The 18,552-nt window shown below is 40.3% G+C and overlaps 2 protein-coding genes across 4 annotated transcripts; one reads left to right on the forward strand and one right to left on the reverse strand.

Moving 5' to 3' along the window:
* The first annotated feature begins 2,635 nt into the window (after positions 1-2,635).
* On the forward strand, positions 2,636-3,241 carry LOC122771525 (cholecystokinin). The gene is made up of 3 exons (XM_044029145.1): positions 2,636-2,665; positions 2,738-2,992; positions 3,156-3,241. The coding sequence occupies exons 2-3, from the start codon at positions 2,740-2,742 to the stop codon at positions 3,230-3,232; spliced, it is 330 nt and encodes a 109-aa protein (XP_043885080.1). The 5' UTR covers positions 2,636-2,665; positions 2,738-2,739; the 3' UTR covers positions 3,233-3,241.
* A 145-nt stretch (positions 3,242-3,386) lies between these two features.
* On the reverse strand, positions 3,387-17,529 carry hap1 (huntingtin associated protein 1). Of its 3 annotated transcripts, XM_044028556.1 has the most exons (15): positions 17,106-17,529; positions 12,049-12,125; positions 11,712-11,828; positions 11,540-11,634; positions 11,006-11,114; positions 10,572-10,650; positions 10,351-10,481; positions 9,677-9,751; positions 8,901-9,112; positions 8,033-8,251; positions 7,592-7,926; positions 7,156-7,344; positions 6,879-6,981; positions 5,918-5,976; positions 4,905-4,969 (listed from the first exon to the last, which is right to left on the reverse strand). In XM_044028556.1, the coding sequence occupies exons 1-14, from the start codon at positions 17,320-17,322 to the stop codon at positions 5,937-5,939; spliced, it is 1,998 nt and encodes a 665-aa protein (XP_043884491.1). In that variant the 5' UTR covers positions 17,323-17,529; the 3' UTR covers positions 4,905-4,969; positions 5,918-5,936. The 3 variants fall into 3 exon arrangements, with proteins under 3 accessions (XP_043884490.1, XP_043884492.1, XP_043884491.1); XM_044028555.1 differs by lacking the exon at positions 5,918-5,976 and having other exon boundaries at positions 3,387-4,969; XM_044028557.1 differs by lacking the exons at positions 5,918-5,976; positions 6,879-6,981 and having other exon boundaries at positions 4,577-4,969.
* Positions 17,530-18,552: the final 1,023 nt, after the last annotated feature.

An 18,552-nucleotide genomic window follows, 5' to 3' on the forward strand; every position in this document is an offset into this window, starting at 1 on the left:
ATACCAGTGTGTGTGCAGTATACTATACTTATTATACAGAGATGTACAATATAGAGTGTCTTATATGCTTTGGGTTTTATTTTAGCAACCTGATGTCATGATTTTTGTTTCCATTTTCACCAACGATACAAACACACCTGAGCAAAAGGTACTCACATTTTTTTTTAAAATCGTCACATTTCAAAGTTCAGAAGGTGAGTGAGAAAGTGACCATGCAGAACGCCTGACCTCCTACCTGGAGAAGGTAAACATTATCATGATGATTATTTACAGTTCACTTGATAGAAGAAGAAAAATATCTATCTTGTGACTTCTGCACAATTGTTAGTACTCTACGGAGCCCCTAAAGGGACAAAACATTTTAGGTAGAAAAAATAATAATAAAAAAAGATGTAAACTACCATTCTAAAAACTGACTGAAAGTTTTGTGAGATCTCAAATGGTAGAAATCTCAAGGTAGAAATAACTTTTCTGTGTTTTCAGTCACACTCCAGCCTGTTTGCTGTGTCTTATTTTCACTTCACGTGTCTATGTGACATAAAACAAATAACTTCCTGTGTGCAGCAATAGACTGTCACAGCTCAACGGCGAAATCCAGTTGATAAGTTTCGTATGGAGTCGTATGGAGCTGATAGACAGAATCGGCAATCGTGTGAACATAATATAAACGCTTGTTTCTTTTTAAAAGTAAAAGCACCACAGATTTAATGACAATCAAATCTAATGAACAAGTAATTATGGTTCTATGGAATGTTACTCAACCACTAACATTTGTTCTGTAGGTCAATAAACTCATCATCTCACTCATCAAGTGCATTATTATTATTACTGGTATCTTTATAACGTCCTCCTTTTTTTTTGACAAATAGCTGAGAAGTCAAGATGCAGTGATGAGCGTCAGTCAAAATGTGGGGTGTGTGTGTGTGAGTGAGTGTGAACTGTCGATAGCGTGGCGTCTGGGACCTTTATCAGATTGCACAGATGGGTGTGTGTGTCTCATCAGTCTTGAGGAAGTAGAAAATGTCAGATCTGGAGATCTGCGGCTTTGCTCGCACTGCAGCTTTATTAGATCTGAATGAAATCCGTGCACACCGTCCCAAGACACTCCAGCCCACGTCACACACCACACTGTCACAGAGAAGAGCAGAGGGAGACTCAAAAAGAGTGTGTGGAGGGGTAGTTAAACTGGCTGAAATCATGCCCAGCTCACCTGTTTTAGATTAGCCCATCACCATGAAATCACTGCACACACGCACTCTGTAAAGCCACACCCACACATGCGCCACAAAATCCACCACTAGTGTCACACAAAATGCATGAATCTATTACTGATACAGGTCTACCCTGTTACAAATGAGTTCAGGTAATGGAAAACCATTAATTTGCCTTTCTAGTTATAAGATTAGTCACAAGTGATGCTTTGAATGCAGAGATCTGATGAACCAGAGCCACAACAGAAAAGCCTGTCTGAGCTCCTGTTGCCTAACACACACACACACACACACATATTCTTGTACAGTATCCTTAATGAGTACACTCATAAACAATGCATTCCCTAATCCCACTCTAATTAAATCAGTAGAAAACATATAAAACATTTTAACAACAATTAAATCTGTTAAAATTGCATGAATTAATATTTTTCCATATTATGTTTAAATCTCATTTTTTTTAAACAAAACAAAACAAAACAAAAACCTTACCAAGCAACATCCAGAAAAGATTTGAGAAAAGATTTCACATTTCCGTGAAAGGAATCAATCTCTGGAACAACCTGAACAAAGAAACCAAATAATCTACATCAAACATTACATTTAAAAATTAAATTAAAACCAGTATATTCAGGAAATACAATGAAATGTGTTCAATTTAAATAACTTCAATATGACCAAATTTATGTTTGTATTTTTTCCTTTAAACTTTTGTAAAACAGGACCGTGGGTGGCTGTGTTGGACTTTATTTTGTGTATATTATTGTCATTTTGTTTTATATACAAATGTAAATTGATCACTTAGAACAGGAAATAAGACTATTCTTCTCTCTGCTCCTTTTCATACAAGACTTGGCCAGTATTGTGTTTATATCAGAATTGTTTTGTTTATTTGTGAATTAAATTAAATGGATAGACTAAAACTAAACTAAAAAAAAACTTAGACTAACCCTAGTCCTAAAACCAAGTCTTAACCCTCAAAAAGCCCTAATGCAGTAGTTGTGAGGACCAGCCAAAATGTGTCCTCACAGCTTTCTACAAACAAACACACACACACACACACTCAGAAGTCAGTGGCAGCATATTTACAACATGCCTGGTGTTGGTTGAGAGAAGCTCTAAAAGAGTATTGGACTCCTAGAGTAAATACATTGATCTGTTTTATTGTCTCTGCAGGACAAAAATGGGCCTTTTCCAGGTGACTGAAAAGTACAATAATGGGTCAATGTATGTTCTGTAGTGGTCCATCATTTCCTGTACGCACATCCTGCCGGTGCATCCGTCTCCCGATCAATCAGTGAACACAGTTACCACTCGGTGTTTTGAGTCTGTATCCATCACAAACCAAACTTTAGTTTAGAGTATAAAAAGGGTGGATCCGCTCACCAGGAGCACCAGAGGCACCACTTTTCTTTTCTTGGACTTACTCTCCTCTCCTCTCCTCATCTTCACAGGTAACAGTTGTCATTGTATTTATTTCTAAATAGTTAGTAGCAGCTACTAGAATGTGATCTTTGTGTTCACAGACATGTCAGGGAAGGTTCTTGTGATGTTTGCACTGCTGGCTGCACTGGTTGTGTCTGGTGCGGACTCTGCGCCTGCAGAGTCTCAGGAGAGCAGCACACTACACCAGCTTCTGGCCGACAAGGAGAAGACGAGGGACTGGTCTCGCAGACAGGATCTGGCACCTCAGACTCAGTCTGCACGGATGCTGAGACGGGCACACCTATCTGAGGATGAACGAGAGATTATGACCAAGCAAATAATGCAAGCCATTTCAGGTATGCTGTGGGTTTGGGTGTGCAAGGGTTTTTGTTGTGTTTGATTGTGTCTTCTGAAGGAAAATGAGTGTGCGTGTGTGTGTGAGAGTAAAAGTCATATACTGCATGTGCACTGAGCTGTGTGTGTGTGTGTGTGGTTCATGTAGGACTGGTTTGTTCACAGAGATGATAAATACAGAGTGCTTGCCAGATCGTGATTACCAGGGCTGGGTGGACTTCGGACGCCGAGACACGGAATGAGTCACAACAAAACAAGCGTGGACCTCACACTGGTTTATGTTCAGCTTTTATGGAAATGCTTGCACCGTCCCTGCAACTTTTTAAATAAATTATTTGGCACAATTGTGTTGTTTTATCTGATGATTCTACCATTGGGGGAAAAAAACTGTACTGGTTGAAAATGCAAGGTTTTTTTTATTCACAGGTGGTTGAATTTACACACGCACTGGTATATACTGTACAGCTGTGATACTAGCAGACACTACAGCACACACAGCAATGCAGAGAAAACAGTTGATTAACACAAACTATTTTAACCCGTGTTTGTGATTTCTTCCCTTTTAAAATCCACACTATGCTACACTTTTATCCTGCCAGTGATCGAAGAGACATGCTGATTAAATAATAACGACCTCTCTTTATACGGATTTGCCACCGAAACCGTAAAAGAAAACGCTTCAAACGTTTCATTTCATTTATATCCCAACAGAAACCTGCTTTGTACAAGCACGATTGTATTTCAGTCGGTTCACATATTGCTTCCAAAACGCGGGGATTGTTTTATTGCTGAGGTTTGACTCAGAGTAATAATAATAATAGTGTCAGCAGTCCTGAGGTGACAGTGTTTGCAGTGAAAACAGGTGACGGCCTGTGGGGCAAAAATGTCAACGTGAAGAGCATTTTCTAGCTCAGTCAGTGCGCTCTCATCTGCATGTTGGAGCAGATGGCATTGCAGTGCTTCATCATTTTTTAGATCTGACAATCGTATAACATACACAACAAGCTTTTCTCATTATAGCAGCTAATAAACAGGAAGACCAAAGTGTAATTAATTTAGTGCATCTGAAAGATCTTCAGTGTGACGGCATTGGCTTGGTTTGTGGTTTAACTGGCTGAATATTATTATTATTATTATTATTATTATTATATAGTAGCAGACTTGATTTCCTTACTTTGGAAAGTAAAAAAAACAAAAACAAAACACAAACGAGTGAAGGTAAAATGACATACACAAATAGTATAAAAGGTTGCCCAGCCATGATGTTGCTTCCTCGTGTAAAAAGAAATGTGTTCATCAGACAAACTGGTGATCGAGGTGATTGTCCTGAGATGAAGATGTAACACACACACACACACACTCGCTCACTCACTCACTCACACATGCAACCATTTATTATCCACTGTACAGGACGTCATAGAAAAGAACAGTACTATACACTACTGACAACTCAAAGGTATGGCTCCAGAACATTCAGTTTTCAAGACACCAGCGCTGTGTCACATGGCTCCATGCAAAGTCATTGTGCAAACCGTCCCATCAGAACCTTCAGACGACGACTCTCTCCTCATTTCTCCTGGCCCTTCTTGCTGCCCGCCATCCCCCAGGCCGCCACTCTGTGCAAGCCGAGGTTCTGAAGCTTCCCCACGAGGTTTAAGCTAAAAACGTGACTTCCCGCATCCTTGTCTGGTGACGAGCCTCCACGTTTTGCTGTGAATGCAGATGTGGCGCCGCGGTTGTTGTGCTGCCGCTGGTCATGGTGGTGATGATGATGGTGGTGGTGATGGTGGGGATAAGGAGCGGCTGAGATGCCATGCTCTTGCAGCAGCTGCACGAGCCCCGGTGATGATGAAGTGGTTATGTTTGTAGCAGCACCTCCCAGGCCGAAGTGCTCCTGCTGCTGCTGCTGCTGCTCGGCTGGAGAAGAAGTGCTCAAGCATTCAGAGTTCCCACAAGATGGCAGGCCGAAAGAGTGAAGGCTGCACAGAAAAAAAACACATACATATATATATATGTATATATATATATATAAAACTATATAACACAAGCATAAAACGTGATGTATAAGAAAACGAAGATGTTTTTTGTTGTTGCTGTGCAAACATGAAAATGCATTCATTAAAAAGAGGTAAGGTTAATTTTTGTGGTTAGTCAATGTCGTAAAAGGAACATGCGTTAGTGTTAGTCGCTTCAGTTTGATCAGATAAAAACCTGTTAGAGACATTAAAATGTGGTCAGACAAGTACAAGCAGGTGAGACACAATTAAACAACTTTATTTCAGGTGTTAGTACAAAGTGAAGGGCATAATAATATTAAACACAAGCAAAGGACATTCATTTCCCACAAAGTATGGACTTGACCACGGACACGTTTTCTTAAGATGCAGACAGGAAAAACCTTCAACCGGTAAAGCTGCAGGGCGTAACTTTGAGTTCTTTGTGAACAGAAATCTTGTAGCGTTGCTGAAAATACACAAAAAACATTTGATAACAGGCTCTGTCCTGCAATACTATCAGACCTGACTGAGAGTTTGTGGGAACGTTTATCCTCTCAAAATGTCGAATGATCAGGGTTTTGTGAGTTCACTTGTGTGGCAACTTGTCCTGGATGCTTCTCTGTGTCTTACTCCAAACAGTTTGGAATTATAGCACAATGTTGCTGTATTGACATAAAACAAATCACTTCCTGTGTGCGGCACGGAAATGCCAGGATCTAAACACTGCTTCGACGCGTGGGGCTGATTCAGCATCGTGTGAACTTGTTTGGCAACGGCTTGACATTTGTTTCTATTTAAATGTTACGCACTACAGTTTTAACCGGGATGTTATTACATTTGACACACGGGGAGGGAGGGTACAGTGTGTCTGTTGTTGATATTCAAGACTTCAAATGGAGCATTCATCAAGCATCAACCCCTGACTCTTACTTTGCCCCGAACGCTCCTTCTAGAGCTGGAGAAAGAGCCTCGACAGACGTTTTCTGCCACTGTGAGGATAAAGAGCAGAAGTTGGTAAAGAGATGAATAAAGCCGCAGAATGAAGAAAGAGAGGGGATCTGGAACGTCCATGTTTGTTTCATGAAAGTGGTACTGCAAAAAAAACACGTCTCATTGTTTAGATTTTACTGTACATTATGAAACCCAGAATGAGCTCAAATCAAGATTTATGGAGACCACCCAGTCACGGCTGTGAAATGAAGACACTAAAGGCCCTAGTATACTTCCGCGCACGTGCCGCATGCACCAAAGTGCGCATCGTATACTCGTCAGGGTCCTGTAATATCTCACTTCACCATCGGGTGGCAGTACAAGTCTGGACGCAGTGAATAGGAAAGAGGAGAACGATGAAGAAGAGAACGATGCTACAGCTTCCTCGGCCTACCAGGGCCTTAAGGGTGCATTCACACTAGCCCTTCTTAATTGAACCCTAGTTTGCTTGCTCGGAAAGTGCGGATCGAAAACTCTGATGCGCAACCAAAGAAGCGAACTCTGGTCCGCCTAAAAATGTAGGTCTCCGTTCGCTTCAAGTGAAGGAAGCGGACTACAATGCAGGGCATTGTGGGTGAATACAGCCAGAAGATATGCAGCGTACATGTGTCATATGTTTGATGCAGCTCCATGTTTTGCTCTTATGTGAACGGAACAGATGTTTTCCTGCATTTACACACAGACGAGCGAGTTTTCTTGTTTTATTGTTGTCTTGTCTTCTCCTTCAGTAACTCTTGATGCAGCGCCACCTCAGGCGAGGAGGGGAATATGTTATTCAAACAGTTTAGTTCGTTTCACTAAAGTGTGAAAGTGTGAAAACAAACTCCAATTGTACCGACTCTAGCAGGCTATCAGGTGTGAAAATGACCTAAGACAAGTTAAGACAAGTGAGTTTTCTTACCTAGTAGAGAAGGAGGGGATGAGAAGGGAGGGTTGGAGGACTTGGCAGGTGGTAATGGTATGTGTGGGAGAAGTCTGAGGGAGGTTGGGACCGGGTGGAGCGACTGCAAGTTAGTGGAGGGAGAGAGCAACACAGACAATGAATGAAGCACTTTAGCAGCAAATAAGGACGGAAGCTAAATTAGCACAATGCAATGAATGATGCACACACAAGTACTGCTATCATGAAAAATTAGATGTTTTGCAGCAATGAAAGAGATTGTGGAAATGAGTCCTACCCATGCCATGTGCTCTAGAGAAGTGCGGCAGGTCCGGTTCATCCTCCTCCAGGTCATTGAGGCTGTAGACGTGCTGTATGTCCACCTCGAGCTCCCTGAAGTCTTTAGTCAGGACGCCAGGACGAGGGTGAAGGATTCCTCCCAGGTTTGGTTTAGCCAGCTGCTGCCACTGATGTAGAGTCACTGAGCCTGAAAGTCACAAGGGAGCGGCTGCGGTCAAAGAATGTTGTAATAAAACAAAGACGTTACAAGAGAATCAACTATAATGCAACCTAACTGTTTTTACCTTAGTGCCAAATGAGTTAAGCTGTAAACACAGTTCTTGATTGTTTTGTCTTAAAGTTTTGGATTGTAGTGTAATTCTGAGATTATGTCTTGATCTTACTAAGTGCCTTGAGATGTATGTACCATCTCATTTTACCAACTGAAATATTACCTTCCAAAGGTTTGACGATCTGCAGGCGGTCTGGCAGGTAAGACCTGGATCCTCCTGAGGATCCACAGGACTGCCGCGAGCTGCCGTTGGAGTAGTTGGTGCCTGTTGATGCTGCCGGGCTGGAGACCATGCTGTTTGGTGTCAGGAAGCCACTGGAGCCCTCGCCCTCCTCACAATTTGCTGCCAGGGCACGGAGTTTGCGCTCGCGCTCCACTTCAAAGAAAGGCCGCTCAGAGGAGTGGTTCTGTTGACGGACAGACAGGCTGCACAGAGCAGCTTCAAGGTCCTGGCCTCCTGGTGTGCCGGGCTGACCCAGACGCTTTGGCCCGACAGAGCTACAGGAAGAGAACGTAAGAACTCTTTCAAACCTGAAGGTGATTTTCCTTCAATTTAAGCAAACTTTACAAAAACGTAACCTTCCATATGCAAAGACGCAGATACCTGTTGTCCTCCTTCTGTGTGTGACTGGAGCTGGGCTTCTCCTCCAGGGTAAAGCTGGCATTATCAGAGCCGTAGTAGCTGGTCCTCGGGGTGCTGTTAGAACTGGAGCGAGCAGACACCGGACTGGAGCCTGGGAGTCCAGGCGAGTGACACCGAGACCGCAGCCTCCCGGCCTTGTTTACCACCTTCACCGTTTCAAACACGCGCCACGGGTGGTTCCTGTCGGGAGAAGCACAGTGTGTGGTCATTAAAACCTCTGAATTTATTCAAGTCAGTGATGAATCATCAGTATAACTTAATCGTTACTTTAAATAAGTTGTTTTGTTTTGTTTTTTCACAAAAGTGCTTCAACAGCTGCAGAAAACGGCCTACAAAGGACACATAAATCAGAGAATGTAAATAACAGAATAAGAAAGATTAAAGTATTGCACCTGCCCTAAAACACAAACAAATAAAGAATATATTAAAATATAGGCAAAACCTTACAACTACTACTTTATAGTTATTGTTTTCTGGAGTTATTTGTTGTTACACAACTGCTTAACCTTGTCTTGACTGGGTCTTTCTTGGAAAAAAGTTTTTACACGCAATGTGACAGAAAGAAAACAAAGAAGATGTCAGTTTGTTTTGAACGCTGATTGAGTGGAGCTTGGCGTTGAAACAACTGTGCCCTAAAACATAATGGAAAATACAAAGGTGGAGTCAACATCATACTTGACTTGCACTGTTATTGATAACAACCCACCTTTCCAGAGAACAGATATGAATTTATGCCAACAATGTGTCAAGAAGAAATAAATTGTTCTGGTACAAGAGACAATCAACACAGCTTCCAGCCATGAAGGACGCAAACATGCAACACACTCACTTGTATTCTGACGGAGTCGGAGAGTCCAGGCCTTTACGGAAAGTGCCTTCTATCTCAGCTGCCAATGAGTCCATGGGGAGGACAGAGGCCAGGGCAGTGTATCTCTGCACCATGCTGTTGGGCAGACTTTTGTTCCGCAGGTTTTTAATGTCCTCTCGGGCCTCGAATAGCATGTCCTCACACTGCGAGTACTTGTCCTGCAGGTCCTTCAGCTGAAGACAGGGGGAGATGAAACAAAAAATATTGTAGCACTCACACATACACATACAGTACACATACAGGTAGTCTTTATTAGTAATAAATATTTTAAGCACTGTATATAGAAGCTTGATTTTTGATTTTATTTTTCATTGAGAGTTTGTTTTCTATTTTGGATTGATTATATTTTTATCTCGTGTACACTTTTTTATACTTTTTATATTTTGTACATATTTATACCAAAATATGTACAAAATATAAATATTAGTTATATAGAAAGGTTGTGACTAATTAACATTAGGGAAACGTTCTGGGAGTTTGTATCAACGTTGGGGAACATTAGGAAAAACATTAGGAAAACTTTCCATATCAACCACAGGTGAACCTTCAGGGAATGTTCCCTCAACCAAAAGGTAACGTTCCCAGAACGTTCTGGGAACCAAAAATGGTGAGCTGGGGAGATACGGATGTAGAGAAAAGGTTTATGGGAAACCAAACAGTGTTGATCTGAAGCTTAACAACAATTCAACCACAGAGAGAGGAAAACACGACTGAGCGTTGGACAGTAAGAATCTTACCTCTGATTTAAGCGTTGCTTGACTCTCACGGGAGGAATTCAGCTGCTGGTTCAGCTCCTCGTTTTCATGGGTGAGCTGAAAAAAAAATGAATACAGTTACAGTTTTGCAGCAATTTCACGTTTGGTTGATACTTAAATCTGTTGGATTCAAGCCGTTCACACTATGCTGTTTAAGCCTAACAGCTCCAGCTCACAGCGGCTACTTCACGCTGCACACAGGAAGTTATTTGTTTTACTTCAAGAAAGACAACGACAACAGCAAACAATGCACAAGTGAGACGGCTGCAAACTGAGTCAGAGCATGACTGAAAACGCAAAGAAGGCCCCATGAAAAGTTTCAGGTGTGAATTCTGCTGCTCAAAAAAGCTGATAATTCAGCAGTTTGATGGGATTTACACCTTTTTTCAGATGGATGCAGCATATAAATAATGAGAATAAGAATATACTACCCATAAATATATTTGTATCATTGAACAGTCTCTTGAAAATATAAATTATTTGGTTTTCATAACCTAAAAATAAGCCTTTTAAAATGCACTTATGGCCTTGCTTTAGTCCAGTTTGTTACCATTCGCAGATGCCAACAATTCTTACACACTGGACATTTAGCTGCTCCTTATGTGCATGTTCACAAATAGAGAAAATGTGAGTGTTGACGTGTGTTTATCGCTCACTCCTTTGCAGCGGGCTTGCAGGTCCACTATCTGAGCGAGCAGCAAGCTGATCTCCTCCTGCTGTCGCACGCAGTCCTCCACTTTACGGGCGAGCTCCTCTGACAGGTCGACCACCTGCCTGTTGACGGAGGCTGAAACACACACGAGTCGCAAAATAAATTCACCCAGAGTTACTAGTTACTCTGTTTTTAACTCATTTCAGTGCACATGGTGACACTTACAGAGCTCTTCCACACACACCATCATCAGCTCCTGCTCTTGCTCCTCGTAGTTGGTCGTCTCTGTTGTGAGCTCATTCGCCTGTAATGATAATGTCAAAATTACAGATATTGAAAGATATAAGAGTTAAGATACTGATTATGGGCCTTTACAATTTATAACAATCATGATGTTTTGTTTTTCATGTCAACCCTTAGTGGTCACACAGCACGGATCTGTTCCACCTCTTATTACAGTAATGACATAATCAGGTCGAGTTTTTAGTATTTGTGAACACACACACAGCATTTCGGGTATTTTCCAACCAGTTTTACACACATGGGCTACTTGATTTTGTAGGATACATGTATATTTGAAGGTGGCTTTTTATCTTTTTTTGTATGAGCAACATTTCCTTCCATTCTCTTTTATGTGAGAAGTTTGTGATGTAGTATACCTCTATTCTCAGTTTGTGGTTCTCCTCCTCCAGGCCCTTCAGTTTCTGGTGCAGGAAGTCATAGTGGACGAAGTTGCTGAGTGAACTGCACGATTCGTTCCTTTTTATCCTGTAAGATGAAAAAAAAAACATGCATTAGACAACCAACCTTTACTCCTTGCATCTGCAAATATGACAGCTCAGTCAGGAACTCTCACATCATAATTACGCCGCTGTTTGTTCTTAGGGGAAAGTAAGTGGAGTCTTTAGTCGTATCAATGACTGAAAATGAAGGACGCAGCAACTTAAGACCTATGAATTTAACCTGCTATTTAACCTCACTTTATTTATTTCCCTCTTTATTTATATGACCTTTTTACTTAATTTTTTGATTTTATGATTCTTCTACCCTTTAGTAGCTTAATAGCTAATATACTGACAATTAATCAAAATGTTATCTAAAATAATGCAAAAAAAGGTCTATACCCAGACTTTCACAAAGCAAAATATTACCAGTGGACCTTTCTGAACATCTGTGAATGTAAACGCACTCACAGTGAGGGCGACTCCGCGTTCTCGATCTCTTCGGTGCTCGCGTAGAACTGAAGGAGGTCGTCTCGCATCGAGAGCTCATGACGCAGTTGTGCTATCTGGAACAAAAATCATGACCACATGAGCTCTGCAGACTGTGACATAAGTGTGTGTATTGTGAAGTTCGTTTATATACCTCCTCCTTTGCAATTTCAAGATGTTCGTCCAGCATTTCATTGCGCGACGCCAGCTCTTGGTTTTGCTTCAGGAGAGACTGACCGATCCGTGCCGCTAACTCTAGATCGCGCTCTTTCTGCAAAGTAAAACAAAGTATGACTTTTATTAACTCAACTATATGCATGTACATATACATATAACTGAGATTTTTACACAATACAAGTTTCAGTGAGAAAAGCAGTTGCTATCGTGTGTCTTTTAACCAAATCTAATGGACAGACGGACACAAACAGTGAGGCGTAGACGTTTAATCCTCTTTAATCCTCATCTGTACATCTGCTGAGTGTCTCTCTTACCTCCTCCAGCAGGTGGGTGACTGCTTTAATGTCATGATACGTCTTGGTGACCTGGCCCACTCTGTCCGCGCACAGCACTAAGGGAGAGAGGCAGGGAGGGAGGGGGAGAGAGAGGGATTTAATGAATGGAGGAAGAGGATAAAGTGCGACAACACATCTTCACAATGTCCTATTCCAGGGTTTCCATCAGACAGGAGTTGGGCGATAATTATCTTTCGCTTTTTGACTTTTTCTGTTCCGTTAAAGCACTAAAAATAACTAAAACGGCTTGAAGACCTCCGTCTGAAATAAAAGACAATATAGTTTCTTTGTTTTATATTCACTGTGATCATTCCTGTTTCTGATCATTTTCCAGAATTAACTTAAAAACAGATTAGGGTTCACAAGTATTAAAAAGAGCATTATTATTATTATTATTATTATAATTATAATTATTATTATCATTAATTGATAACATGATCAGGTAAACAAGTGAAAGAAGTGAGGCTGCTCTTCAACACACGCCCTCATCCAGAATGATTATTCAATATTAACCCGTTAATGAAAAATCATGAAGTCACACTCATTCATGAATGCATGAATGAGTGTGTGGAGTCAAGGAGACCACAACATCTCCACATACTGATCCTCTTAAGTGTGTTATCTTGTTTAGCCAAGATAAGACAGTAATAACGGCCTCTTCTCCTGAAGCTCAGGGGTAAAGACTGCCAGATTTAAACTCACTAAGTGTTCACACCAGCAGGACGTGGCCAGCATGGAGGGGACAAAGGTGACCGTCAAAGGTGACCGTCAAACTTTGTTTACATCCTGGGAAGTGGCTTGTTTACGTGTTCAGTTCACACAAATCTTGCACTGACAAACTCTTAAAAGTGATCATTGTCTGACTAATCATAAATCAAAACAACACAATTGGTCAATCACAAAGGCTGCAATTGAATTCTACCATTTTTGAGAGTTCTTTTTTCTCTGCAGATTCTAAAATGTAGAATTAATAGGATAGAGTCATAAACATTTTGAGGTTGTGGTGTTATGGTGGTGTTAATGTGCCATTATATTTTAAATATGCTAATAATGAACAGTAACATCACTTATATTGAATTATATCACAAATCAAATTGCAAATCAAATCATTTAGCCATAGTTTATTTATCCAGATTTTATCAGGACAACTGTAAGTGATTTTTCACTTTATAAACTGTATATCATATTATATCATATCATATTATATTATATTAACCTTTAGAAGACAGAGCATTTAGGCTGCTTTTTTCCATTGCTATGTTAAAACGTATAATATGGAAAAAAAGGATGTAAGACGCTCCACAACCTATAAGCAATCTGTTGAAAAAAATTTTTTTTTTTAATTTTCACTAACTATAATAACAGAGCTGAGGATAAAAAGTTCTCAAAATATGGATATTTGGTTCTTTTTTATGAACAAAAATAAAATAAAATAAAAACTGTCTACTTTGTGATTTCTGCACCATTATCACTGTGATCCATAAACACACACTTGCTTATTCCCATGGCAATTTACCAAGGGTGCACCTGCAGCACTGATTTGTGCTGTGTGAGCACAGGTTAAGTGGCCTCTCTGATTTTTCATGGAGCTATGAATGCCATTACTGTACATAAATTACTGTACATACCTCTCATCCAAAATCAGCTGTGTAATCTCACTTCAGAAGAAAACAAAGGTGTGATGTACTGTGTAGCTGCCATACAGTAAAGTAATTAGATTGAGGTAGTGGAATGTGGTCTGGAATCTATCAGTGTGTAATCAGGCTAGGGGAAAGAAACTAACCTTGGGTTGAACTACTGCACAGTAAACTATAGCTGGGCCATGAATTATACAATATGAATACAGTCTATAGCTCTCTGGGGTGGTTTATAGAAGGTAGAAATCAGATTTTCATACTCAAAATGACACTGAAATCTCACTGTTCTTTAACAGACTCTGCTTCCTGGATGTAGGTCGCTCTATCTGAGTCAGATCAGAAAAAGTATGTTAATATCTACTGTGCCACCTTAACTAGTGATGGTGTGATATGATTGAAAGTTGTTCAACAGCAAAACAAAGGTAATTTCTGCTCTTTCAAAGGTCAAAAATAAGCCTTAAGACTCAGCATTAAATTCATTGAGTTCATATCACTGACAAATACATGATGCATGACAGAAGTCTCAATCATCAAGACTGCTGACGTGTCTATTCATCCTACTAGTCAAAGTGATGGTATACAAAAAAGTAATGTAAACAGTTTAAATGACGTGTTAGTATAGAAAGTCTGGTGGTTAATTTGAGTAATGGCTTTAAAATACCTTTTAGCCTGGATTATACATACACACTGCTCAAAAACACTAAATCATCACAGTCTTTAATTATTTTCTGTATCAGTAAAGATTAATGAAATATTTCATTCATGTGCTAATGTCCTTAAAGCTAGCAACACTTGTGCTAAAAGTAAAGTCAGCAGCAGGACAGTTAAAAGGATTGTGGCAGTGTCCTGCTGTGACTGAGCAGTGATCTACAGTCTCTACTGTCCAGGTCCAGTTGTGTCTCAAATCAGTCTGTTACTGGACGTAAAACCACTGTTTATTATTTACCAAGGGGTGGTTTGTGTGTTTGTCAAATTCATTTGAAATATTTCCTTGTTTGTTGTGGTTCAGTGATCTGAGAGTAAACAAGCACCTAATGTGTTCATTCACCGATTCTCATGAGGTGCTCATGACCGCCACATTACAGTGAACAAAATAATAAAAATAAAAAGAATGGTGAACTGAAATAAATATATAAACAAAAGTAGCAAAATATTTTTTTATTATTTATGTTGTTATGCTCATGTGTGTCTTTAGTCTGTCCTAATAAACCTTAAAAATGGCATCTTTCGTTGGGTTTTTATGATGCAATACTTAATTATGACCTTTTTGAATTTCGCACCTGGCAAATACTCCATATTACAAAAAAACTAAACTAAAACTAAGCATTTACAAAGAAATAAAAACAAATAAAAACTAGCAAATCCGCTCTGAAAGCAAAAAGGCAAAAATAAATAAAAATGATTTTAAACAATTATTAAAACTATTTCAACCTTGGCACGCATCAAACTACAAGAAGCTCTTTGCCAGCGTGAGGTCTTAGGGTTTGTGCTGAGCTAAATAGAGCGAGGTTAACACTGTTCCTATGGATGAAGCTACTTGTGACGTTTGTTTGTTACACTGTGAGGGATCAGACGGACATGGATGAGCTCCAAGTATCGCAGTCACATTGATCTGCTGATCTCTTTTATTCTAAAGAGGCACAGCTGACCAGATTAACGGGGAGATGAAGTTTGTCTATCCGTTTGTTTTACAGTAAATCTGTCAGATGTCATAGAGAATTCACGTAGTGAATAGTCTCTCATTTACATGGACTTATAACTATATAAAGGCAAACACTGTCTTTGAAGCCTGCATCTATGATGCATTATAACTCACTATGCAGACAAGTATAACTCATTATGATGCATCTATAATAAGGCCGCAACTAACAATTATTTTCACAATCAATATCCAGAATAAGTGAGTAGTTGTTTGGTCGACAAAAATGTCAGAAAATGTTGAGAAAAGATTAATAGGGGTTTCCCAAATATCAAATGTGTTGTTTTGTCATTTGTGTTAATGATTTCTTTATAATATGAAGCAGAGAAAACATAAAATGTTCCTATTTAAAACACAGGAAAATAGTTCAGCACTCATTTGATGATTATTAATTTAGTAGATTATTGCAGAATCATAGTAAATATATGCACATGACAACAGATTTTAAGTATATTAATAACTCTTGATAAACATTGGCTTATAGTGCAGTAAAAAAAAAAAGAAGAGTACTGTGTGGATGCATCATCATAATGAATTATAATTAAGTACATAAGTGTGATATAATGCACCCCACAGTCACCCTGAACTTATTAATGCAGTGGAAACTTTTTGTCCTGGTTTTCTGGTTTTCTGGGTGCCCGGGTGCGTATGGCGCAGTATTTTGTGTGGTTTGCCAGCCACATGCCCATTTAGACAAAGAACGAACACCCCCATTTAGAGGAGACCTCAAGGAGAATATGAGCTCACACACACACACACACACACACACACACACACACACACATGCGGCGCACACACGCCACTCAGTCAAAATGCCTTTATAACAACAGCGTACAAAAAAAGGTTGTCTGTGGATGTGTTGGACAAAATGTTCCGTACTGTACCATCAGCAAAGCCTGAAATGACACGAGAGAAAGTAGGGCAGCAGCACAGTGTTTGTCCTTAACAATCACACATCGTAAAGTCTCATTTAACATGGTTTCATTTATTAGGGCTGCAGCAATTCATTGATTATTCCGTTATTACTCCTTTACTAATTGCTCCATACAACAAAGAAATCTGAATAATTTTGGTTTGTGCATAAAACAAGGCATTTCGAGGTTGGGGAAACACCAAAATACATATTGTGGACAATACAACAAATTGATTTATCAACAAAAATAATCAACCTATTTATTTATGAAAGTCACCGTTAGTTGTGGGCCGCATTTCATATACTTGTAAATTAAATGAACACTTAATAGAACATGTGAATCATGCCAATGGGTAAATGTGTAATTCATTTATCAACATTCAAATATCTTTTTTTCCTATGATCAAGACCATGACCTCCACAGATTAATAACCACAGCAGCGCAAGAAAAAACGCAGACCCACAGATCTGCCAGTGACAAGTGAAATAAACGTAGAGTGGGTTTGATTATGCTGCTGCAGCATGTAGTCTCCTTCTCTCTGTCCCTCTGTCCCTCTCTCTCTCTCTCTCTCTCTCACTCACACACATGCTTAGTGACCTTCACCACATTGAGGGAAAAACTCACTAACACTTAACACCTAGATACAAACAAACACTCTGTTTAAGAGGATTCATCATTTGTGGGATGAGCCGTCAGTGACACCCTCCACCTGCAGAGCGTCCACTGCATTATTGACAATTAAAGCACTTGAATAACAAAAGAGCTCAACTCGCCGCCTCCTCTCACCTTGTGTCACTTCCCTGCAAAGGCCGTCCCTGTTGTTGTTATTATTGTTGTTGTTGTTATTATTGTTATTGCCATGGAGGCATTTCTTCTCATCCTCCGCTGGATCATCCCCAAAGCTGAAGGTGCTCTTCTCTTCTTCCTCCTCCTCGGATGCAGAGGAGCTCCACACCTCCATGGTGACTGGAGAAAAGCTGCACCCTTCTGCCTCTGAGTCCATCGGTTTAAAAGAATCACTCGTTCCCCCTTTGAATTCTACTGTGTGTTGTCTGCGCTGTGACAAGCCAGCTCTGCCTTTGCCATCATTCTGCAGCTGCGTGTGTGTGTGTATATGACAACAGTATCCAGCAGCCTACGTGAGTGGGCGTCTACCCCTATGTGTGTGTGTGTATGTGTGCAAGGGTGTGTAAGGGAATCTGCTTGGTGTTAATATATAATCCCTCAGACTGTAAGGGCCATCTGTCGTCACGCCTGCCTCCGTTCACCTGGCCACGTTGGACTACCGGGTAAGGAAAGAGGGGAGGAAGAGGAGGAGGGGGGAGGAAGGGGAGAACAATCTCAACTGTGGGCGACAAACGCCGACACTGACTGCACAGACTGTCTGAGCAAAAAGATGATCATTTATACACAAATCTATCATTTTAAATAAGCCAAGAAACCTAGTGCATTTTAAAAGGATGATGCTCAGACACGACCCACCCGTGTGAAGTGAGGGAGATGGTAGGTTCCGCCAGAGCCAATCAGCTGCGCTGATTCCAGACGTACGTAACAGCAGACAGAGAGGGGGGCTCTGCAGAATACTGCTGCAGACACAGACACTACTGAACAGGGGTCTGATGGAGGCTGCATAATGACTGGGAGTGTGACTGGGGATAATTAACACTAGAAAAGACTATAATTAAGATTATAATTGTGTCTTTTCTGCCTTGTGCCACATCAGGGTTTCCAGTCCATCCATTCAAAGATGTTTCTCCCACATTTCTCCCTCTCTTACTGTTTACTGAGCCTTTCTCTTACATTTTCAAATCACACTTTTATCTCTTATAATTTTAATGTCTATTTTAATTTTACGGTCATTTTCATGTCTTGCTTCCGTGTATTTCTGTGCCTGTTGTAAAGCACTTATTTGTTGCCTGCTCTGTGCACAGTGCTGTACAAATAAACTTGCCTTGCCTTACAGTGCATTCAAATCATGATTATTTTAGAAGATTAAGCTCAGTTATAGGGGATTTGATGTCATTTCTGAACGACAAGTTTTAACTTGCTGTTCATTTTTGCAGACACTGGCAGCATCTTTGAAGCACTGAATCTATATAAATGTGTTCATGTATACAATGACAATAAAGGAATGTATTACTAACAGCTGGACTGTGTCTCTGCAAGGATCCTCTGCAAGGATCATTGCGTTGTCTTCATGACAAGAACTGCTTTAATATAGGGTTTTTATGTC

This window comes from Solea senegalensis, linkage group LG6 (genome assembly GCF_019176455.1).
Source record: "Solea senegalensis isolate Sse05_10M linkage group LG6, IFAPA_SoseM_1, whole genome shotgun sequence".
Taxonomy (NCBI): Eukaryota; Metazoa; Chordata; class Actinopteri; order Pleuronectiformes; family Soleidae; genus Solea; species Solea senegalensis.